Source organism: Leuresthes tenuis, unplaced genomic scaffold, assembly GCF_036924035.1.
Source record: "Leuresthes tenuis unplaced genomic scaffold, fLeuTen1.0.hap1 SCAF_6, whole genome shotgun sequence".
Taxonomy (NCBI): domain Eukaryota; kingdom Metazoa; phylum Chordata; class Actinopteri; order Atheriniformes; family Atherinopsidae; genus Leuresthes; species Leuresthes tenuis.
The window spans coordinates 11,631,047-11,653,060 of record NW_027325360.1 but is presented as its reverse complement, the minus strand read 5'-3'; the positions used below and the strand labels follow the sequence as shown (position 1 = coordinate 11,653,060).

General features: G+C 41.2%; 1 protein-coding gene across 1 annotated transcript; it reads left to right on the top strand.

The window, feature by feature from the left end:
* Window positions 1-65: 65 nt before the first annotated feature.
* On the top strand, window positions 66-21,997 carry LOC140309654 (septin-2). The gene is made up of 12 exons (XM_072387595.1): window positions 66-174; window positions 5,499-5,554; window positions 5,978-6,077; window positions 6,165-6,251; window positions 6,683-6,806; window positions 7,045-7,179; window positions 7,423-7,540; window positions 17,707-17,808; window positions 18,012-18,157; window positions 18,367-18,450; window positions 18,536-18,593; window positions 20,776-21,997. The coding sequence occupies exons 2-12, from the start codon at window positions 5,528-5,530 to the stop codon at window positions 20,839-20,841; spliced, it is 1,047 nt and encodes a 348-aa protein (XP_072243696.1). The 5' UTR covers window positions 66-174; window positions 5,499-5,527; the 3' UTR covers window positions 20,842-21,997.
* Window positions 21,998-22,014: the final 17 nt, after the last annotated feature.

The window sequence follows — 22,014 nt, the reverse complement described above, 5'->3', positions numbered from 1 at the left end:
CGTTTTGAGCCACAATGGCGTCAGTGACGCCACACGACGGCAGTTGGTAACAAAAACCTTCTGGGACGAGGGCGGACTCGGGGAAACGGTTTCCGGGTTCCTCTTCCTGGGCTGGGACAGAAACGACAGGCAACAGACTCCGGTTGATTAACTGTTTCTCAAAGTTGCGCACAGGTAAGAATGCTCGACTATTTAGCGCTCTTTTATTGTAAATGGCTGAGTTCGGTCGGAGCTCGGGGAGGAGGATACGCTGGAAAGTGCTGAAGCCGAGCTGGCAACATGACACCAGCCGCGGTAACAACTGTTGCATGCTAAAGTTTGGCATGTAACGTCAACTCAGCTTCAGCGTTGTTTTTTAGACCCATAAGTGGTTTATAAAACACGTTTTTAAAGCGGAATATTCTCGAGATAGCTGCTTTTGTCCACTAAGCTGTTTAAGTATAAACAGCAGTGTCACAGTCCCAGAAACTGAGTGAGTGTCTGACAGACTGGGTGTGGTGGACATCAACTGTTACAGTCTGCAGAGGCCCTCACACACGTTTCAAACTCCCTGACCAGTGACTGAAGCATTGTTTAATGTTCTCCCTCATTGTTTGACACCCTTGTACTGGTCCACACTTATTTTTCTACAGCTTTTCAGAACACTAATTATGGCCGGACACATTTCTGAGTGCTTTGAACTCATTTATTGGCCCATTGTCCCAGCTCTTTCTTGGCATCTGTAGAGCAACTCTACACCTATTGTAAGTAGGCCAACATATTTCCTGAATCGGTGCTATGTAAGATTTGTTTCGACATGCTATCCCCTGGCATTGACTCCCACAAATGTCCTTGCTGTAAAGCCCATTTATGTAACCTCTGAAATCTGACACTGCTTTCATATGTCTGATTATTCCTCGACCATCTGATATTACTGCAGATTTGCACAAAAAAATACATTTTGCTTTCGGACAACTTTACAATAACGATGGGAAACGATAACATATTTCTCATTATGTGTCTAAGATGTGGCGAAGCGCCACTATTGAAGAATTATCATCCATCTTTGCTTGTGTTTTTGGCTCAGTGAAAACATGCATATTTCACTTCCGCCCTTGCTGAGTGGTGACGATTACACGATGGCAGAATTTGCGAGCTGTAATCTCTGGCTGGCAGCTGGCCCTTACTATACAAAACAATTTAGCTTTTTACCCAGCAGGACAGAGATCAGTGTGATACCAGAAGAACAACATCTCTTTGTATCGGAAGACGTTTCAGGTCTCTGATCCAGCTCCTTCACCGCTCTCTGACCTTTCCCCTTCCTGTGACCTTACCTCACAATCGCTGTCCAGCACACGAGCGCCGGGTGACACATGTTCGACACTATAAACTGCAAGCCAATGTTTCCTGTCGTTTCGCGCTGTCAGGCAAACGGACAGACAAAGTGGGCCTGGACTATTGTGTCAAAGCTTTGAATGATGATATTGCAGAGCAAGAATACCTTTTATACATCAGTGTGTATGAAAACTGGATAAAAAGAGGAAGTTTAAAAAAAAAAAAAGCAAACGCTTTAAGATGACTCAGCTTTATCCTGACAAGCACCGGTTTAGCTTTAATAATAAGGAAAGTGGTCATAGTGGGGCTTAGTTGGTACATTTTGGTCTTTACTAATTAGACTGTGATGACTGACGGTGATGGCTGCAACACAGTTTTTTAGTTTAAATCAAATAATTTGCTATGGTTGAATCTTTTTGATGAAATCTTTGACGATGCATGTCATTTTCTCGTCAAAATTCTGCTTGGACACCTTTGATACATGAACAATTGGAATCTCTACCTACTGCCAAGATTTTTAACATATGTGTACATAGATATTTAGAGATGTTGAAGCATTCACCATTTGCTTACTAATAGTGTAGCTGAATGTTTCATTTTAGCCAAATTTATTTCCCCTCACAATGTTGGTTAAATGCCCAATGTTCATGTGTCTTTTATTTTTTTTATGTGTGCTTTATCACAAAAAAGTGAAGAGAAAAGTGTGACCGTCCTGGTCCAGCTGTCCTCGATCACCTCTTAGGTTTGAGAAAATAAAGGAAAATGCCAGTATTTGTTAACCTGTGCTCTTTACCACCATCTTTTCCCACCCATGTCAGTCATATGAATGAGACGGTATGGATTCGGTCCAGCGTTGAGTACAAAGGTCATAAATGTCAACTGTTTCAGCAAGTAAATCAACTTGTTTTTCTTTTGGTTATCTTAACAGATGGTCAGCAAATGATTTGGCCAGACACTATTTGGCCATTTTTGCTAAATGTTTAATTTCATGTAAGAAATTGGGTGGTTTGAAGCGTGTAGCCTCGTGTGACCTTCCCATGGCTGTATTTGGTGGATGTGAAACACCATCTTTCAGACAACAAAGCTGATCAAAGTCTGCAAATGAATTTGTTTGAGTTCCTCTCGTTTTTATCTGCCTCAACATTCTCAAACGCCACCAGTTTCCAGGGGCATGTTGTCGTTCCATATGTTTGATTTAAATACTAATACTTCTGAGCTCAGAATAAAATAAATATGGCTTAACAACAGACTGATACAACCTACTGTCTTTCATAATGGTCCACAGGGTAATCTATTCTTTCCTTTTTTGTCCTCTGAGCTGAAAGATTCTCAATCTCAGCCTGTAAACAAACCAATGGGAACATGATGGGATACATATGCCAACGATTAGGCCAGCCGGCTGGTCAGTATACATGTATAATATACAGTTAGCTGAATGGCCATGCAAGGCTAATTTGTGTTTTTACCATTTGTTTGTCAGTAAAATCAGGTACTTTTAACTTGATTCACTTCAATTAAGTTTTATTTATATAGCGCCAAATCCTAACAAATGCTATCCCAAGGCACTTGAAAACTAAAGATGAATTTATTCCAAATGTAATCAAAATGACATGCGTACATAGTGAATAAAGAGAGCAGAGTGATGAGATGATCTCGGTGCAGTCTTGGCCCAAAGCAGCATAACTAAGGGATGCTTCAGGGTCACCTGAGCCATCCCCAACTGTAAGCTTTATCAAAAAGGAAAGTCTTGAGCCTAATCCTAAAGGTTGAGAGGATGTCTTCTGTCTGAACCCGTATGTGAGTCAAAAGTTACCCCAAGCTTTCTCGCAGTTGTACTAGAAGCTATCTAGACTCCGTATCGCCTTCCTGAGGTGCTCAGGTCCAAAGCAAGGAATTATCCCTCGAGATTACACAGCAGCTGTTTGGCTGTTGCTGGTTATAATGTTCTGGCTCAATGTCAGACCAATGCAGGGGTTGTCATACTATCAGATTTTTGTTATCCATCTTGACCAAAAGAATCAACGACAACAATATTGTTGCTGTATAGAAATTTGGAAAATAACAATAATAATGCTGTCAGGCCAATGAATATTTAAGGTTATCCAATAGTCTTTTGTCTCTGTCCTTTAGCACAAAAAAACCCCACATGTTCATATGGTGGAAGGGAGTGTGTAACAATGATTGTACAGAAAAGAATCGGTCGCCACCCCCCAAACATATTATTCCCAAACCACAGCTTAGAGCCTGTATCGTGTCTTTATTTCTGCACTGTTGCCCAAAACCGCTATCTTTGACCCCCAAAGGCTACTTACATGAGTCAGACATTGCTTCATTATGTTCAGTGGCTTTGAAGGCTCTCTCTGTGATCTTTTACCAGCTTTGTTGTTATGCCAGCAATCTCTTCAAGATTCCATGTTGTGAAATTATTGTATCTGTGTTTCTAATAAGTGTAGAAAGTACTTAATCCAAGCGGAGCTGGTGTATGGACCCCTGACACTTCCTGACAGGAAGTTAAATAGTTCTAATATTACTGCCCCTGCATGGCTTCAGCTAATAAATCAACTCTAAACTGGCATCACATGCCAAGAACTTTAGCTTTTTTTTAAATGGCACCCCCCCCCCTTTGGTCCAAACTGTTTAATCCCGCCTAAATCTGGTCTATTGATGGCTATGTTTGTGTGTGTGGAAGCAGCTCAGCAGTCTGCTGATTAAATGGCCATTATTAAGAGAGCATTATTGAAGTGTGCCTCCCGCCTGTCTGTCCTGTAGTGTTGTCTTTGTGAGATTTCAACTGCGTTATTGGAACAGTTTAATTAATCTGCTGCTGGACTAATTTTGGTTCCCACAGAGTCTGAGGAGGAATAACACTTTGGGTATGTGTTTGTTGCACATGAGTACACTTGTGTGGGCAACTGCATTAGCCGAGAAGTCCATTAAGAATGAAAACACATTAAATATTGTAGCTGGTGTGTTTTTAGGCCTGAAACCAGTTATTGAGCTTCATCAACCCAAGGCGGTGAATCAGTCAGTGGGTCAGTCCACCACTTTGCTCCAGAGCTTCAAGTAATCTCAGCACTTTTTGAACTTTTAAATAGATTTGTCATGATATTTAGTAAAGATGTCCATAGTGCACTAAAGATTAATCTTAAAAGAATGTAACTTTTTCAGCTCAGCTAAATTAGCACCGATGAACTTTTTATTCAGTTTTTGTTTCCATTGCACTAATGCTCAGAGAATGTTGGTGATTATTTATTAACATCTCTTCATTTCCCGACAAGGCCTCAGATGTTCTGCATTTGCTTTGATTAGGTTCCACCCTTGTCTTTACCTTGCCCTTGTCCACCCTGAAAGATTGGTGTGTCCCATTGCTGTCCTGCATGTGTTTGGTTTTAGATATAATCAAGGGGTTAGACACGTGTTCTCATTGCTCACTCAGCCGAGCTGCTCTGTATAGGAAAATCTTCAGGAACCAAAGGGATAAACACCCATTGTTCTCCCTTTTGCACTCGATGAAACCACCCTGTCAGAATGAGGGATCTCTGCCCACTTTCTTATTGATACAGAGGCTCGACCCCAGCTACCATCTAATACATCTAACACAGCTAAAAGTTTCCCCAGTTGTCCAAAAAAGACGTGTTTGTCATTTGCCAACAGAGAATGATGAAATCCGGTTCCCACGCCACCTCTTTCCTCGGCTATCATTTTGTAATCACTGTTTATCTCCATTTGGCAGTGTGTCATAGCTTCCCCCTTTCTAATGCTTATCACACTCCGGCTGTCAAGGGCTTGTGTATCGATGAGAAACTGGAGCCAGTTCTTCCTGCTCAGTCATCGTGTTGCTAATATATTAAGCGATTCCGTTGCTCTGTTGTCTGTTATGGGCCACAGAGTAGGACAGAAGCACGGCGTACACGAGACTGGAACGGTTTAATGGCATTTTGGGAGTGGTGTTAAGAATGGTGCATCCATCGGCTTGTCTTTAGTAGAGTGTGCAGATTTACAACATAGATATTCTGCAATAGAAATCTGTTGCATGATGCATGATGGAAGGATAACTGAGTCATTTTTGTGATGCTACCTTATCTCAACATGAAAGTCATTCGTCAAAGACAGTACGATTTATTATTTTTTTTTTTTTCCATTGCACCTGCTCAACTAAATCTTTCGTCTCTTCCCACTTGCAGGCTTTTCAGACGTGCCGTAAAGAGTAGCAATGTCGCAGTCTGGAGAAAAGGCGAAGGTGAGTAACAGGAAGATAGTCACCACGTTGGAGGTTTTACAACAAATTCTGACAAAGTAGCAGTATAAAGAGGAGGTGTGTGGTGAATAAAGTCATGGCACTTGTAATCTCATGCTCACATCCTTGCACAAGCATCCAGGGAGGATATCCTGTATAAATTTCATGGCTGGACTTTATTGCCTGTTGGAATTTCTCGATGATATGCATCATCAGCAATCTCACTCACTTATGTACTTGAATGCCTGCACCTGCAAATAAAAAAATTTAAACGATTTATTTATTGAATGAAAGGATTAAGTGGTGAAATGTGTGAAATAATCCTATTATCCCCTCATATGTAATGCATTATATATTTTAATGGCCGGTTTGTAACTCTTTCTTATCTAAACCTTGAAAGATCTGTTTGCCCTCTTTGACCTACAGTTCCCAGATGCAGCGGGTTATGTAGGGTTTGCAAACCTCCCAAACCAAGTGCACCGAAAGTCAGTGAAAAAGGGGTTTGAATTCACCCTAATGGTTGTAGGTGGGTAAGCATAACTTGTCATTTTACAAAGCCTAAATGCATTGTTTTAAGACTGCATACTTATTTTCTTTTGCTTTTGTGCGTCAGGGGAATCCGGTTTGGGCAAATCAACACTCATAAACAGCCTGTTTCTCACTGACCTCTACCCTGAACGCTACATCCCTGGTGCCGCAGGTACACTCTTTTATACACATGCATATGTACATACAGACGTGCGCACCGTAATAATGAAGAAAAGTCTTTTGCAATGTCTCCAGCAGAGCTTTACTTTAAGAGGAATGTTGGGAATGCTGCAGCCTCCAAATATGGTGCTGCTTTTCTTATGACTGGACTTAGATTAAGACTTCTTCTGGCTTGAAAACAATTATCCACGCCCTCCCCAGTCAGTTCACGTAGACAGAAAATAAATATCCCTTTTATATGACACAGCTCATGATTTGGTTTTAGGGTGCAGCTTCCTCCTTGAAGCCTGTCATTGTGGGATCTCAGCGGCTTATGCTTCAAGTCATCTTGTGTGGGGAGGAACTTGTTTGTACTTTGAACTTGTTGGTATTATTGTTATGAATCTACCTGTGTTGAATGTTTCTCATTCTTTGAATCCACAGAAAAGATTGAGAGGACGGTACAAATTGAGGCATCCACTGTAGAAATTGAGGAGAGAGGGGTGAAGCTTCGTCTCACCGTGGTCGACACCCCTGGATATGGCGATGCCATCAACAGCCAGGACTGGTGTGTTTATATGTAGTGGAAAGTGATAACAACTTGAGATGTGTCTGCCAATCTCCCTCATCCTGCATCTCTACTCTTTCTCATGTTTCATCCCTAATTCCTTACGTTTTACCTCTGCTGTTTGTACTTCCTGTGTCTAGATACCTTTATACTCTTACTTAAGGTTTCCAGAATCGTTTCAAGTGATTCCTTGTGTGCTGAGAATATTACACTTACTCTTTTTATGTTTGTTTTTCAGCTTCAAGACCATCATCCAGTACATTGACAATCAGTTTGAGCGATACCTCCACGATGAAAGTGGGCTGAACAGAAGGCACATAGTGGACAACAGAGTGCACTGCTGCTTTTATTTCATTTCTCCATTTGGACATGGGTAAAACATGGTTTTATACAAGTATTAACAATGAGAAGCAGTCATATTTCTGGTCAACAACATTTTTATATGTCGTGCTTCAGTCTTTTTTATTATGCAGACCCATAGTTTCCTGTAATTTTAAGTTGCAAAATTCTCACAATTCTTTGTTTTTTCTATCTGAACTATCTTTTTTTTGTGTGTTTGCTATTCTCTTTATCTTTTTCTGTCCCAACTGTCCTCTGTTCTCTTTTTTTTCTCAAGTTTGAAGCCTCTGGATGTGGAGTTTATGAAGGCCATCCACAGCAAAGTCAACATAGTCCCTGTCATTGCAAAGGCTGACACGCTGACACTGAAGGAGAGGGATCGTCTGAAGAGAAGGGTGGGTTTGATAAACTAACACGTAGTTTTGATCCACAGGTGTCCACTCTTCTCTAAATTCAGTACATATGATAATCTTTCCCTATATTTGACATTCATGATACATGAAGATGGATTTTTCAAACACGTTATTTGCTTTTCTAGATTTTCTGTGCATTGGTTTTATTTTAACAGCACAGGCGTGGTTGATCCATAATGCTAATAGCATCATAATGGCACAATCTTGTATCCATGCTTACTGACAACCTGGTTTGTCTGGCACCTGTGTGTTTGTATGAGAAAGCGTGCGTATAGTTCTCTTTTTGATTGCAGTGGTGTGGTTTTCTTGTTGTGTTTTTGATGACACTACCAGGTTGTTCAAAAGGGTAGGGTGTGGCAGCATAAGAGAGGAAACAGTAGGAGGGACGCGCGAAAGTTTTATATGCTATAGATGAAGCACATCTCATCACGTCTTAACCCACCCCGATGCTTCCTGTTGGAGGTGACCCAAGAGTCCGCCTGAGCGCATGCTCCTCAGCTTCCTGCTGTCCAAAGGGGAAAGAAGAGAGTAGCACCTAAAATCACACACACCTCATGGGAGTGTGCTTAGCTGATAACCTCTCACATGTAAAGTTATGTTAGTAGGATTTCCTGCTTCTGTAGCCTCTTTCACATATGTCTTTTCAAGCTGGGACTTGCGTGCCTTTTCGGCGCCTCATGTGATGTCTAAAAGTCAGAGGAGGAGTGGGTAATCAAAGTTGACCCATTGCTCGTACTCCCTTTCCGATGGGAGCTGGACTTAAATGGGCTTAGCCTCGCACTCTGGTAGCTAGCCTTTCGATGCTTTTCTGTGCCTCCGCTGGTGGACGCTGCAGCCTGCAGGGATCCGTTGCTGTCCACACAACATGGACTTCTCAGCCAACAGGTGCTTGCTGGTCTGGGTCTCACTCCCTACTAGACAACCCTGTGCCCACATCCAGACGCACTCCCAGCATCTTAGTTAAATTCTATTAAAGGTTTAAGGAAAACCGTTAAAAAAGTGTTGTTTTTTTTTTTTTACTTCAAAGTCTGAGTCATCGTTTTAGATATTTGGGATCTCAAGATTGAGCAGCATTGATATTCCCTGCACATATTCTTCATTTTCTCTCTTCATTTTTCATATTCTAATTTACCAATAAAATGTTCTTATTCTAGTAGTTGGACATGTGAATGCTAAACATTGATATAAAGCTTCTTAGATGTGGAAGTTTGGTGTGTTTTCTCTGTCATCATTAAATATGTCATTCTACATTGAATAGGTCAGATCCCAGACTCTGAGAAGTGGTGTCAGGCATTCTTTCACCATTCTCTCACATTTAACAAACAAAACAATGACCTGAGAAGGTATTTGTTAGGTTAATAGACAATGAAATGACCACTGACTGAAAGCCCTACTGCGGGAACATGGCCATTGTATGAGGTTTTAGCCACAAACAACTTTCATCTTAGGCCACTTCAAGCTTTCCTAATAGGAAGTTGTCCTGTCCCCCCCCTTCCCTTCATGCCTAGACCTCCCACCTGTCTCTCAGTCAGCTTTCGGAGCCGGTGGTCTGGCAGGCGTCGGGCTTGTTGGCTGACAAGAGTCCAGGTCTGCTCTGTTCTCCCTAGCAGCCAGGCTGTTTTGTTCTGAGCTTCTACAGTCCAGTTGCTTCAAATCTCTGATGCAACGTCTTGGCAACACAAAAGGCCTTTCTACTTGGCCATTCAGAACACCCACTTTTCTTCCTGTACTTCGAAGACATAATTATAATTTGTCACTGTATCAGAATATGTGCATGTGGTAATTCTACTTTTCATGTACAGTGCCAGTTGTTCCATTGCCAATGAAGAAATCCCTCCTCGGCGTTGTCCTAAAGGGACCTTCTTGTAGTGTTATTTTATGCTGTGACCTTCCTCAAACTTTCAAAGTGTTCCTTTGGCACTTAACATGAACAAAACCGTGTTTCCTGCCACTAAGAGTCCCACCTTAAACTACAAAAAAAAAAATCCCCAAGCGTGGTGGCTGTCTGATCCCGCCAGCAGCATTTAAAACAGAGGTCAAGCATAACCTTTGCTTAAGTTTTTGTTTTTTTGTTGTCGTTTACTGGAAACGTGTAGTCAGTGGCAGCACAGCTCTGGAAAAACAGAAAGTAGAGCAGTGTAAATATTGTACCTACATCATTTTGATCTGGCCTCTTTTCAGCTTAACTGTCCACAACACTATCTGTCCAACAATTTGTTCACATGCTCCACTAAGTGTTCCCTTAACAGACATTTCCCATTGTACACTAAGCAGCAATTAGCTGGTGAGGTTAGCAAGAAATTCAGCCATGCACGTACACACACACTTGCAAACACAATGAAATCTAATAAGGATTATTTCTTTTTTTTTTCACCTAAATCTATTTTCTATAATTGCAGACAAATCTTTTTTATTTTGTTTTACACTAAATCCTATTTGGAATTTATCTCAGCCCAATCTAATGTTAGTAAGTTCCTGGAAAAGCCATTATTGTCAGGAAATGCAGAGGCTTAATTAAGCTGTCTTCTATGTGTGTCTCTAAGGAGGGCATGTAATTCCCACTATCTCTCGTTCAGTTTGAGCATAAACTTTAATCTTTATCTCTGTTTGTATAAATTGCTATGCTGCAGTGATGCTTTCTGTGCAGACTTTTACCAGTAATATTTCACTCTTTGGACAACAAACTTGACGTATTCTTAAGCAAAGAGACAAAGATGCATGTTAAATTCCTAATGGAAGAACATTTGGCCGTGATCAGTTCACCTGTATCCTTGTGTAAGTCTTTGGAAACGTTTTACACGTAGACGTGTTTATGATGAAGGCCAAAGGTAAGGAATGTATATCTGTGGATGTGTGTCTGGAAATAGTATGACGCATATCGTAGCGGAAACTGAACACAAAGATATTCATTAAATGGGTTTAGAAGAAAACAAGACCACTAAATAAGTTGTCCTCCACTGATGAACAGTAGGCTACTTAACACAGGTAGAGCACCTGTTTTCTGTAGCTCTCATGCTGCTCTCACAGCAGTATATTGATTTACATTTAAGTTATGCCTGTACATGTAAGAATCTGGTGTCTGGTAGACTCAGTGGATCTGAGCATTTATCATGGCAAAAATGAGTTACTTAATGTCCTGACTTTATTAATTTGGCACAATAACACACTTCCTTGCATACATGGAAACAGTCTTTGTCGACGTGAAGCTTCACAACATTGTTAATCTCTATTAAGTGTCTCGGGGGAACTGGCTTTAGTATTTGCTCGTTTGATCAGATTAGTTGAAGTGGCTCTTGGGTATACGTGCCTAAATGTTGCTGTACAGTCCCCTGTATTTAAGTGGGGCACCAGGCTTTCCTTTGAGGAGCACCAGCAGCCAAGAACCTGCCAGAAACCTGAGTGCGGGAGGATGATTGATAAGCCCGACTGTTTCGCCCTCACAATTTATTAGTTTGTTTTCTGCTGGGCACTTTCTCACCGTTTGGTGCCATTTGTCTACATTTGCCCCCTCCCTCCCTTCTTTCCTCAATGCTGGTCCAGTTCTTTTTGTTATTATTAGGGGGAAACAGCTTGTATAGAACAATATAAGTTTCCTGCAATGTTTTAAGACTGTTCCACTGACAAGACAACCTGCTGCCGTACACAGCTCAGGCTCTAAGGACACAGTGAGCAAACCTCCTGTCGTTTACCTCTCATCCCCTTAGTTCTGCTTGCTGCTCGCTCAGGCCTTCCTCTCCTGGCAGTGCCTTGCTCAACGGTCTCATTCTTTGTCCGTCTACCTTTGTGTCCTCCTTTTTTTTTTTCATTTGCTCTAATGCCAATTTCCTTCACCAGGGCTGCTGTGGTCTCTGACTCATAAGTTGCCCTGAGGAGGGTATATTGAGTGGCTGATCCTCTCAGTCTGGGACCTTACAGTCATATCCTGTGTGGGGCTTTAGTCTCAAAATGCTTTACAGGCTGTTTTCTGTTTGAACATAGAAGATGGTGCTCAGCCGGTTTGGACTGGAATTCTGGTTGAAGAAAACAGTTGAAGGTGCCAGCTTGTTTTGTGTCTCTGTTTAAGGTTTTGACCATTTCAAGTTTGTCAATGTTTATTATGGGAAATTTCTTTTAGAATGCAAAAGGCTTACAACAGTAGACAACTAATCTCAGGTTTCATAAATTTGTTCAGACACTGAACATAGTGCATGTACTAATGGATTACCCACTGGGCCTCAAGCTGGTTTCATGTATGTTCTAGTGTTTATACTTTGATTAAATGCATCTTAGCCAAGAATGACCTTGTAGAGGGAGGGACTTGTGCTCTGCTTTTTGAAAAGGTCTAGCAGTAACAACAGCATATGGACATTTTAAAGTTCATGATATAGCTCTCTTCCCCACAGGTAAATCTGGAAGACATTCAGGACTCTTTTAATCAGGAGGAAAAGTTAGCGGAAGCCAACCAAATGTGTGATATCAGTTCTTCCTCTGGGTTAAGACTAAAGACTGCTCTTATATTTTCCATCTCTTTTCCTCTCTCTGCCAGCCTCTTGTAACAGCCCTTACCTGTTCATCTCTGCTGTCTCTTATCCAGAAAAGACCATCCCTCTTTTCTAGCTCCTCAGCAGTCACATTTATCATCTTACTTTTACTATTTTCCCCTCATTGTCTGACTTGTTGTCATAGCCTCCAGCTGCTCTAGTATACTCCTGCTGTTTAAACTTACTCTCAACTTTGACACATTATCACTGCTTAGGGATAATCCACCAAGATTTTTAAGGTATCAATAAAACTGTCAGAACTCTAGCAAAAAACCTCAGGCTGCTGTATAAAAAAAGACTTAATGATAATATGGACGTGATGAGTCTGAAAATCTCTTCCATTTAAAGTATTCTTTCATTGTGCACAGTTGACTGGAGCCTCCTGAGTAAAGGTTGACGGGCGATGACTTCATTCTTGGTTGCTCTTGTGTTAGTGTGTGTGTGTGTGTGTGTGTCCCTGGTCTTGTGTTTGGCCCTTTTCCTGCCAGTGTTCAAACACGCGGATATATTTATTTTTCTGCCCTCCTGCAGTCATTGTACCAGGGCATGCTCCACATCGCTACTGATTTTGAAACAATAAATATCTGCTTTCCCTCATGGAGCGAATAAGTCTATAACTCACAATCCTTTGTTCTAAGAAGAAAGCGCAACCTGACTTCTGATACTGTGTCACTTTTGCTGTTGTGTTTGATGTTGAGACCGTCAGACCGAATCACAAAACCTGATTTGTGGTTGAAATCCTAAACTCACACTGTCCCCCTCTAAATCTCGCTTAAATACAAGATTACATGAATGACTCGATTGTTTCTCTCCACGCTCTTTGATCAGAGGAGAGGTGGGTGGTCTTAACTGTACTAATATGTAGCTCAAACAATAGAAGTGTGAGAGGGTGTGGATTAGATCCATGTGGATTGTTGCTCATATGATGCCTTCATGGAGCCGCGGTTCTAAGACTTCCTCCGTGCTTTCCATCAATAGCAAGTCCAACTCTTTTGGTTCAGACCGTGGCTAAAGATGCGTGCACATTTTGGACCACTATGGCCAAGTTGTTCTTAAATTTGACTCACTGAGTTCCTGGAGCTACAAAGCTCCACATTCGTAACACACAAGCTCTTTTCTTCATCCTGACGCCAGATTATACTAGTTCACAAATGAGGCCGCAGTCGGCTACCGATATGTGTATGTAAAAGTGTGTGTTTGTGCAGGAGGCTGGTATGAGGCCTAAATCCCTCCAGCCCCCTGAGATCAGGTATTGTTGGGGCTCCCTCACCCCTGTCCAGCTCCCTGCAGGCGGGATACTTCAGATGCATCTCTGAGCTCTTTGCTGGATTGTTTTTTTCAGGAAGTCATTTTGTGATCGTGCCGATTTGCTGTAGATAGTTTTTTAGTCTTGCCACTTCTTCTTTGTCCTCCACTTATGCTTCTTCATATTTTAAATGACACACAACACATCAGGCTGACATATGAGATGCACCTTGGGTATCGCCTTCTTAGTGGAAAAAATACGATTTGAAGTTTGTCAAACTGTGTTATGTTTCGTGTATTTTGTAGATGAGACTAAAGAAATGGGAACACATTAGTTGTCTTTGGAACAGGCTGCTTGTAACAAAGTACCTAAAAGAACCATTTAAAACTGGTCCTTTGCTAAGTTGTCCATAATATAGACCCAACACTGGCTCATTCTATGATTTATATGTGCCTTCTTTGTGCCTGGACGATTCCCAGGTCAGTGTTAAGTTGGTCAACAACTGGGGGGAAAAAAGCATTCCTCTGAAAATGGCCTGGAAGGAGGACTGCACTGAAAATGATGTTCAAAGAGAAACTGCCCTCAGAAAGCCTGGCCATCAGTGGGCCAACGTTGTGGCTGTGTAAAACCTAGCAGCAGTGGAAAAGATGAACCTTATTACATGTCTATGCATGTTGAAAAGTCATTAATATAATTGTCATGGCATAATTACACTGTAAACGGCACAGTTGTTATCAGCTTGAGAAAAGCATGATCTTTTACTTCATCTGAGGACGCCTCGTCCCCCCCGAAGCTTCAGGTGCAGCTCTTAATCACAGTTTTCTGTGGCAAGGCACTGCATCTAATTATTGAAGCTAAGACCCCGAAATGGAAAAGTAAGCACAGAGTAGATAATTATTCATTAAACACAAGCAGCTGATCATATACCAGAGCAAGAAAGTGATGCATATATGCTCTGAGTTAGATTGTTGTTGCAGTATTTTACAGAAAACCTCGGATTAATGGAAAGGGATGCATGTCTGAAAGGGGCTTCAGTTGTAAGTTTTTGTTACTTAATGCTTCTAGCTGACCTCTCTCTTTCTTCAGAAGTGCAAAGATTTTGAATAAAAGTAAAATGCATGGATTTATGGGTACAAAGTAAGCAGCTGTTTGCCCCTACTGGAATCTGATTAAGAGCGCAGAACAATCTCCATGACCGGGATTTTCTTTTAATAAATTCTTCAGCCTTGGAAAAACAGGGCCCCAGTCCATTAACGTCAGAACAAGTGTCCCACCAGTTGGTCCATCCTTACAGAGTTTTTCTGTGCTTCACAACACTGTTCACTCCAATCCCAGTATAATCGTCATACAGATTTAATGAAGAGATGGAACAAACTAATGTTCAGAGAGGAATAAAATGAATAATAGCTATTTGAAGGAAATTAGGAAGGAGTATTTGAAGGGGATTAAGTGTTTTCCCTGAATAAATTAAGCTTTAAAAGCAACTGAAAGCTGGTTAGATACACTACTTAATGGTCACTTCATCCCCGTGGTCAGACTGCCAATGCTGGCAGGGAGCTGTAAGGTTATGTAAATGTTACTTCAATGTTGTGCCACTCTGGTCCCTCTAAGTACCCAACTGTTAGGTTCCAGTTAGGGTTGATTAATGTCCAGATGCCCTTATAAAGTTTTATTTTGTTTCATTGAATCTTTTTGTCCTCATTGTTGATTTTTCTAGGAATGCTCTGGTACATGTTTCCACTTCCAAGTATTGTTCTCTGTTACAGTTTTTGTTTGATGATGTAAACACCATGCCAGCCCGGAGAAGGCTCACTTCTATCCTCAAGAGTGACATTAGAAAAAAGCTCATTGTGAATGTGTGTTTAAAGCGTTTCATTGCGTGTTTCTTTGAGACGTTATTGTTAACCTCCAGTGCTGTTTGTCATTGAATAACAAGAAATCCTGAAGCAGGTGTTTTAGTCATTCATGTTTTTGTGGGTTTTCTTGTGAGATGAAACCAGCGGTGAAAATATTGTTCACTTGGCAGGTTGACGTGGTGAAATTGTTAATCCCTGTAATGATGGGTTTGCACGTTGTTTCTTTATGATTGGAGGTTTTGGTACAACCTGCTGTGTAGTCACAAAAAAAAATATTGCTTAGTCACGTCTTCCAACGCATCAGCCAGCGTAGTTATTTCTATGTAAAGGCCTGCAGGTGTTCTATATTTGGACCACGCTTGACCACTACAGTGTAATTAACACTATTACTGCTATTCCTAGAACTGAGTAAGCCTGACTTTTCTTTGGAAGTATATGTTTTGTTATGATTCATCTGCCATTTATCTCATTTCTGACCCATTTTCTAACTGACCAGCTCCACCCTCACAATTCAAGTGTGAGGGTGGAGGCTGATAAAGAATGAACTCCACGAACAGTACTTCACATTCTGATCTGTGAGCCAGACACACGAAACGATCATTTTTTATGTAATCTTCTAATTAGTACTGAGGCAGAGTCTTGTGGGGTGCTGTTTATCCATCACTCTGACAGCATGCAGTGGACCTCTACAGCCAACCATAACAGCATAGATGGGTGTGGGGGTGAGCGGTGTATTATAGCGCAACAGGATGGTCATAAAATCGAAATTGCTCCTGCTGCCAATCTCCCTTTGCCAACTAAAATATACAGCACAGTTGGGGAGAGTCTGGTGTAACATTAGGAATTAAGGCCTACATTGTGTAGAGTAAATCAGGAGTAGACAACATGGATTTGCAGCAGGCAATGATTTTGACATCTCATGATCCCTGAGAGGTCTTGATTATAGGTGCCAGGCTGTACTAAGCACATGTTACGGAACAGAATAATTCAGGTAAACAGCCATTTAGGATTAGTGGGGTCTGAAAACTGAAGATGGCAGACGGCAGACTTGTTTTTTAAATGACCTGATAAAGTGAGAAATATTTAATGGGAGCTTGGCTTCCATTAAATATTTTATTCTGTCCTCATCACTTGGAAATGTAGCTGGTTGCTTTTTTAGTTTCTCATCGAGGTTTTGTTTTATTACATATCTCATCTGAATGTGTCTCCATCTTATCTGCTTGTGTGTGACTGGATTTGTTGCTTTTCTCATTTTTTCCTGTGATTGTTTGACATTTGTTTATTTTCCCACTGAGTGTACACTTTCCCAAAATTCTTCATGCGCTGCCCCACCAGTTCTGTTTATCCAGCCTCCACACTGGAGGCTTCTGTACACCGTGTGTGTTTGAGCACACGAGGGAAAAGAAGTCTCTGGTCCGGTGTCACGCTCTCCTCCAAGTCCTGCAAAGCCTGTTTGTTTTTAGATCTGCCCCACAACAATGCCCAGCTCACCCCACACACACTATCTCACACACACATGTGTACAGAGCTCACTGAGAAAACAGACGACAGCCATAACACGGACTCAAACAGGAGCTGCGCTCCGTAGGAAAACCTGTGCTCACTTCCTAGACTCCTGGCTTACGTATTGCTGTCCCATTATACACCACAGTACATGAAAGTCCCCCAAAAACAACGCATGACTTTTTTTGGCTTCGTTACATGAGACCACATTGTGCATGTTATAAATTCTGCACTTGAGAAAACAAAAGAAAAATGCAGCTTTGATGTTAGGAATAATAAATACTGACATCTGTCCCAGAGGTAGCAGAGAAGAAAGCGCCTTTGTTTGAACTTGTTTCTTCACCGGTCAGAGAAGGGAAAGAAAAGGAGGGTGAAAACATTGTTTCTGATTCTTTCAGAACTTCAGTGCGCACACAGACTGCTATTTTTTCACCTGTCTACTCCTTTAATCTCGTCCCCTTTTCCTTCACGACGGGACTTTAATTAAACGTGTTGCTGCAACAACAGTCACTCACTCACACCCTCCTATTACTACCGAGAGCTTTCATACTTTCTGGTTGTGGGTCAGAGCAGAAGCTGTCATTTAATCCGTACAATGTAAACACAGTTTTCTGTCAACCCACCCATTTTATAAATATCTTTTTTGAATAGTTGTGAGACTATGTGCTTTGCTGCTGCCTCAGCCTCACGTTTGTAGTTTTAGTTTAAATGAATGAATGAAAAAGTTTGAGTTGGATTGATGTAAACTAATACTAAAAACACTCAGAGTGTCCGCAGTGCACCTGAGGAAGTATCAACAGCAAACCTACTAACTGAATCATTTTTATTTGAGTAGAATTGGACAGAAACAAGTTCCTATTAGCATTGACAGCAGGGATAGTTCACTGGTATATAGAGTCTATACTGTATATCTGTCACGGCACATCAGCTGGGTTCAAGAATGGGCTTTTCTCCATGATGATAGACTGTTGAGGTTACAACTCCACCTCCTCATGATGTGTTTCTCTGGCTTTAACCCCTTAGGTTCTGGATGAGATTGCTGAGCATGGGATCAAAATTTATCAGCTACCTGATGCTGATTCTGATGAGGATGAGGAGTTCAAAGAGCAGACCAGAGTTCTGAAGGTGACCGGAGGACGCACAGTTGATGTCTGCTGGAACAGTAGTCACACCAGACTTTTCCCTCTGCTGGCTTAGTGATGGACACCATCTGTTTGTCATCCATCCTTGCCTCCCCTCCTTTCTGATATCTTTTATTGTTCACATGGTTTTCCACATCTCTTCTTCTTACTCTCTTTCCTACGCTAACTCTTAGCTTCCTTTTCCAGGCGAGCATCCCCTTCGCTGTGATTGGCTCCAACCAGTTGATTGAGGTGAAGGGGAAGAAGATCCGAGGTCGTCTTTACCCCTGGGGCGTAGTAGAGGTTGAGAATCCCGAGCACAATGACTTCCTTAAACTACGCACCATGCTTGTGTGAGTCTCCTTGGTAATTAAACCTCTTAAGTAAAAGGATTTCCTGGAGAAGTCTTTTAAAACCTTGACAGAACTTCTGCTTCATTAAGTTTGTTGCAGAAGCCTCTTTTAAAAAAAAAAAAGAAAAAAAGAAGAAAAAAAAAAGTGTAAATTAGAGCTTTACTGCCCTCTTGTGTCTGAGGATCTGATTGCACGCCTGGTTGTTTCAGGACCCACATGCAAGACCTCCAAGAAGTAACTCAGGATCTGCATTATGAGAACTTCCGCTCTGAGAGGCTGAAAAGGGCGGGCAGGTGAGATGCTGCTTAACATCATTAGAGGAGCTTCCCTTGTTTTAACCGATGTTGATAATCTTTAATGTTTTTTCTCCCCTTACAGAGCTGTGGATGAGGATGTGGTGGATAAGGACCAGATTCTGCTGCAGAAAGAGTTGGAGGTAAGAACACACAGCTGCCAGCAAGGTTCTGGTCTCTTTAAGAATAATAATGGGTCTTAACTGTTTTGATAAAAGTGGATAGTTTTACACAAATACAGGCTCGCCTGCCATCTTTGGGACTTTGGGACTATTGGCTGCTGTGATTGTTACAACTCTTTGTTTATGTTCTGAAACGAGTCTTCAGTATGATTGTACTTTTCAAAGAGGAAAAAACAGCGGCTTATTCATTATTTTCTTCATGTATTGTTTACCTTATGGGCCATGGAGCCTGCATGTCATCAGGCTATAACCTGTTTCCTGATTGCTGTTGATTGGCCTGTTTGGGTTACTGCTGCAGTGCACCGTAAAGAGGAGGCAGCGTTCAATCAGAGCTGTTTGTAAACAATGTACCCTGGCAGGATATGCCATCACTTCCTGCATGGATGTTTTATGGTGGGAATGACCTCAGTAGCATGGAACTCTAAACACAGACTGAGGGACAGTGGTGTCAGTTATCTACATGCTGTCTGGGTTTCTTGGGATGAAATCCTAAAACAGCTGTTCCTCCCTTGTACAATTTCCCAGAGAGCAATTGATGAGTAATTCTTATTTGTTAGAAAGGTTGCTAGTAAGAGATGTGCTCTTTTGTACCTTTGACTGCTGAACCGATTCAACTGTTCTGCCTACAGGGAATGGATTCAGATTTAAAGCTGCTAATGCAAAGCAGGTCATATTTGTGCCACTACGCTGGCAAAGTACAATTGAAAGTTAAAGTTGCGATTGTTATTGAAACATTAATAGAGACACTATTACACTACATGGTCACAGGTACCAGTTTTGAATATAGTTCAATGCCTTTATTGATATTGCAGAGCTGTAATGTTCCAATGACACTATGGAGAGTTTTACTATCGGCAGCTGAGCGGAACCACATCAACGTGCCACATGTGAGGATGCTCTCATTGTAACAGTGGGGGGGGGGGCAGACGACGATGACGAGCAGCCAACACAGTACCGTAGTAATTTAGTTGAAGTGATATACACTTCTTATAAAGTGGCACCTAGTCAGTTTCTTTACTTTGTTATTAAATAAAAAATGGTTAATTTTAACTGATCCTAATGAACTTACAGTTCTAAAGCTGTTTCACTGTGTGTAAAGCATTTCATCCAGATTCAACCCTTTCAAGACACACTGTGAAGTCGTTACGACGTAGAGTAAGAAGCTTAGAATAAAAGTCATTCATAAAATCTGAGTTGATATCAATGGCTCAATCCCAATTCCTTCTCTTGGTTCTACCCCCGTTGTTTTCATTCTACGAAATGGGGAAGGATGATCCTTTTCTTTAGAGGCATTTGGATGACTTTGTGGCCGCGGTTCATCTGAATGGAGGAGTAGACTCAACGGGAGGAATTGGGATTAGACTGTGCTCTGCTTTGATTGCCAGAAATATGTGGAACATGTGAAACGTCAGCTTTCTGGACTTCTAAAAACAGCTGGATTTGGTTTACCAGAACACATTAAACACAGTTTGGGAGAAAAAAAAAATCCTCTGTGAAGTTGCCTCCTCAGCCACAAGATGGCGATATACATAGACTTACTGTTTTTATCAGGGAAAAGTGTGAAAGTATTAAATCGTCATCTTTAAATCGTTATCATTCTCTACTTGTCAGTTTCATTAACATTCATTTAGCCATCGTTCATCTATTGTCTGACCTGAATTTCATGCTATCTTCATCCTGCTCTGCTGAATAACTCCTTGATTTACTCTTCATTTAAGTGATTCGCATTATACACATCTTTTTATATATATATTTATAACAATGCAGGCTTGACTGACTCATAAACCTGAATAATATTTCATTTTGCCTACTATTTCATGTTGTAGATGTTGTTTAGTAAAATATCACTTTTCTTAAGACTCATTGTTTTCCACTGAATAAACTATTAAGATATGTTCTTCTCATTTTAAAGGCCTTTAAAATGTCACCTCAACCTGCAGTCTTCACACGTTTTAGTTTTTGCTGATTTCTGCTGATTGTCTTCTTTTTTGTGAGTCGATGCCTTTTCTTCTGCCAAAAAGCTGAAGTTCCCACTGGAGTATTTGCGTTGGGAAGATCCGCCTACGTCTTGGTGCTTTACAAATAAAAGTTCAGCTTCTTACCCAACCCTGACGTTTCGTTTGTAATGTTCTTCTCTCCGTAGCTGAGACGCATGCAGGAGATGATCGCTCAGATGCAGGCACAGATGAAGATGAAATCAGATGAGTGAAAGGGCTCCAGCCAAAGGGAAGCACAGTGATCTTAATCCCCCAAGACACACACACACACACACACACACACCTGGTCGTCCAATCCCTCCTGCCACCACCCTGCAGTCACACTAGACGCCCAGGTATCCCGGATCGTAAGATCTTCATCTGCACACCACCACTTCCTCTTCTTCTTCTCTCCAAACATCCATCCATCAGCTGTCTGGAGCTTCACATCGTTGTTTTTTTTTCCTCTTCAACATTTTGTCAAAACTCTACTCACAATCCAACCGGCAAAGTGTTAGACTTTAGATTATCATTGACATTTATGTGTTATTTAGCCTTTGATCTTTATTGTTGCCAGTGACGACGGTACTAAGAGGCTTTGCCTTCACACTCATGTTTACAAGAACAATGTGTGGATTATGAGTTTTGTGCAGGTTAGCACCACTTTCCATTTATTTTTCTGTCAGGTTTTCATTGTTTTAACCATGTTTTTACTTAAAGGTTAAAAAAAAGGAAAAAAATGTCTGCTTGTCATGTTTTCTTTCAGCTTCTGAGTAATTCAACACCTGACAGCCTCTGGATGGCTTCAGCTCTTTAGTGTCCGTTTGCCTCTGTGTCCAGAATAAGGAAAGTTGTGTTCTGAATGCTGTTTAACTTTAATTTGTTGCCAACGTTTGAATCTGATCCCACTCCATTATGCAGGAAACAACCAGACTTTTGGACTATATTGTGTTTTAGTATTTATCTAGAGTTGATCTTGGTGTCTGTGCCAAACTACAGACTGTAAACTAATCAAATAATTCAGTCCTGTATGTTTATTTGTCCATATTTGCCTCAGTTGGGTCATTTAACGTGTTGAATGGTCTGTTTGTACACTACATGTGCAGTTTTTCAACATACTGTGCCTTCCCAGTTAAAAATCACATACTGTAACATTGAACTCCCTCCAGCTTTCTGTGAGCAGCAGACTAAAATCCTAACTTCTCTCCAACGCTGCTGTTGAACTGCACTGTCACTGATGTGCCATTGGCATTATTTTAGTTTATTTTTCTGGTCTTTTGCTTGAGTTAACATGGTTATTATTTCTCAACCTTGTGTCAGTAAAGAGTTGTTTCAGGTGTCAATGTTCTTTTGTATTTCTCTTAAATAAAATTAGTTTAGAGAACAAAAGTTGAACTTGGGTGTGT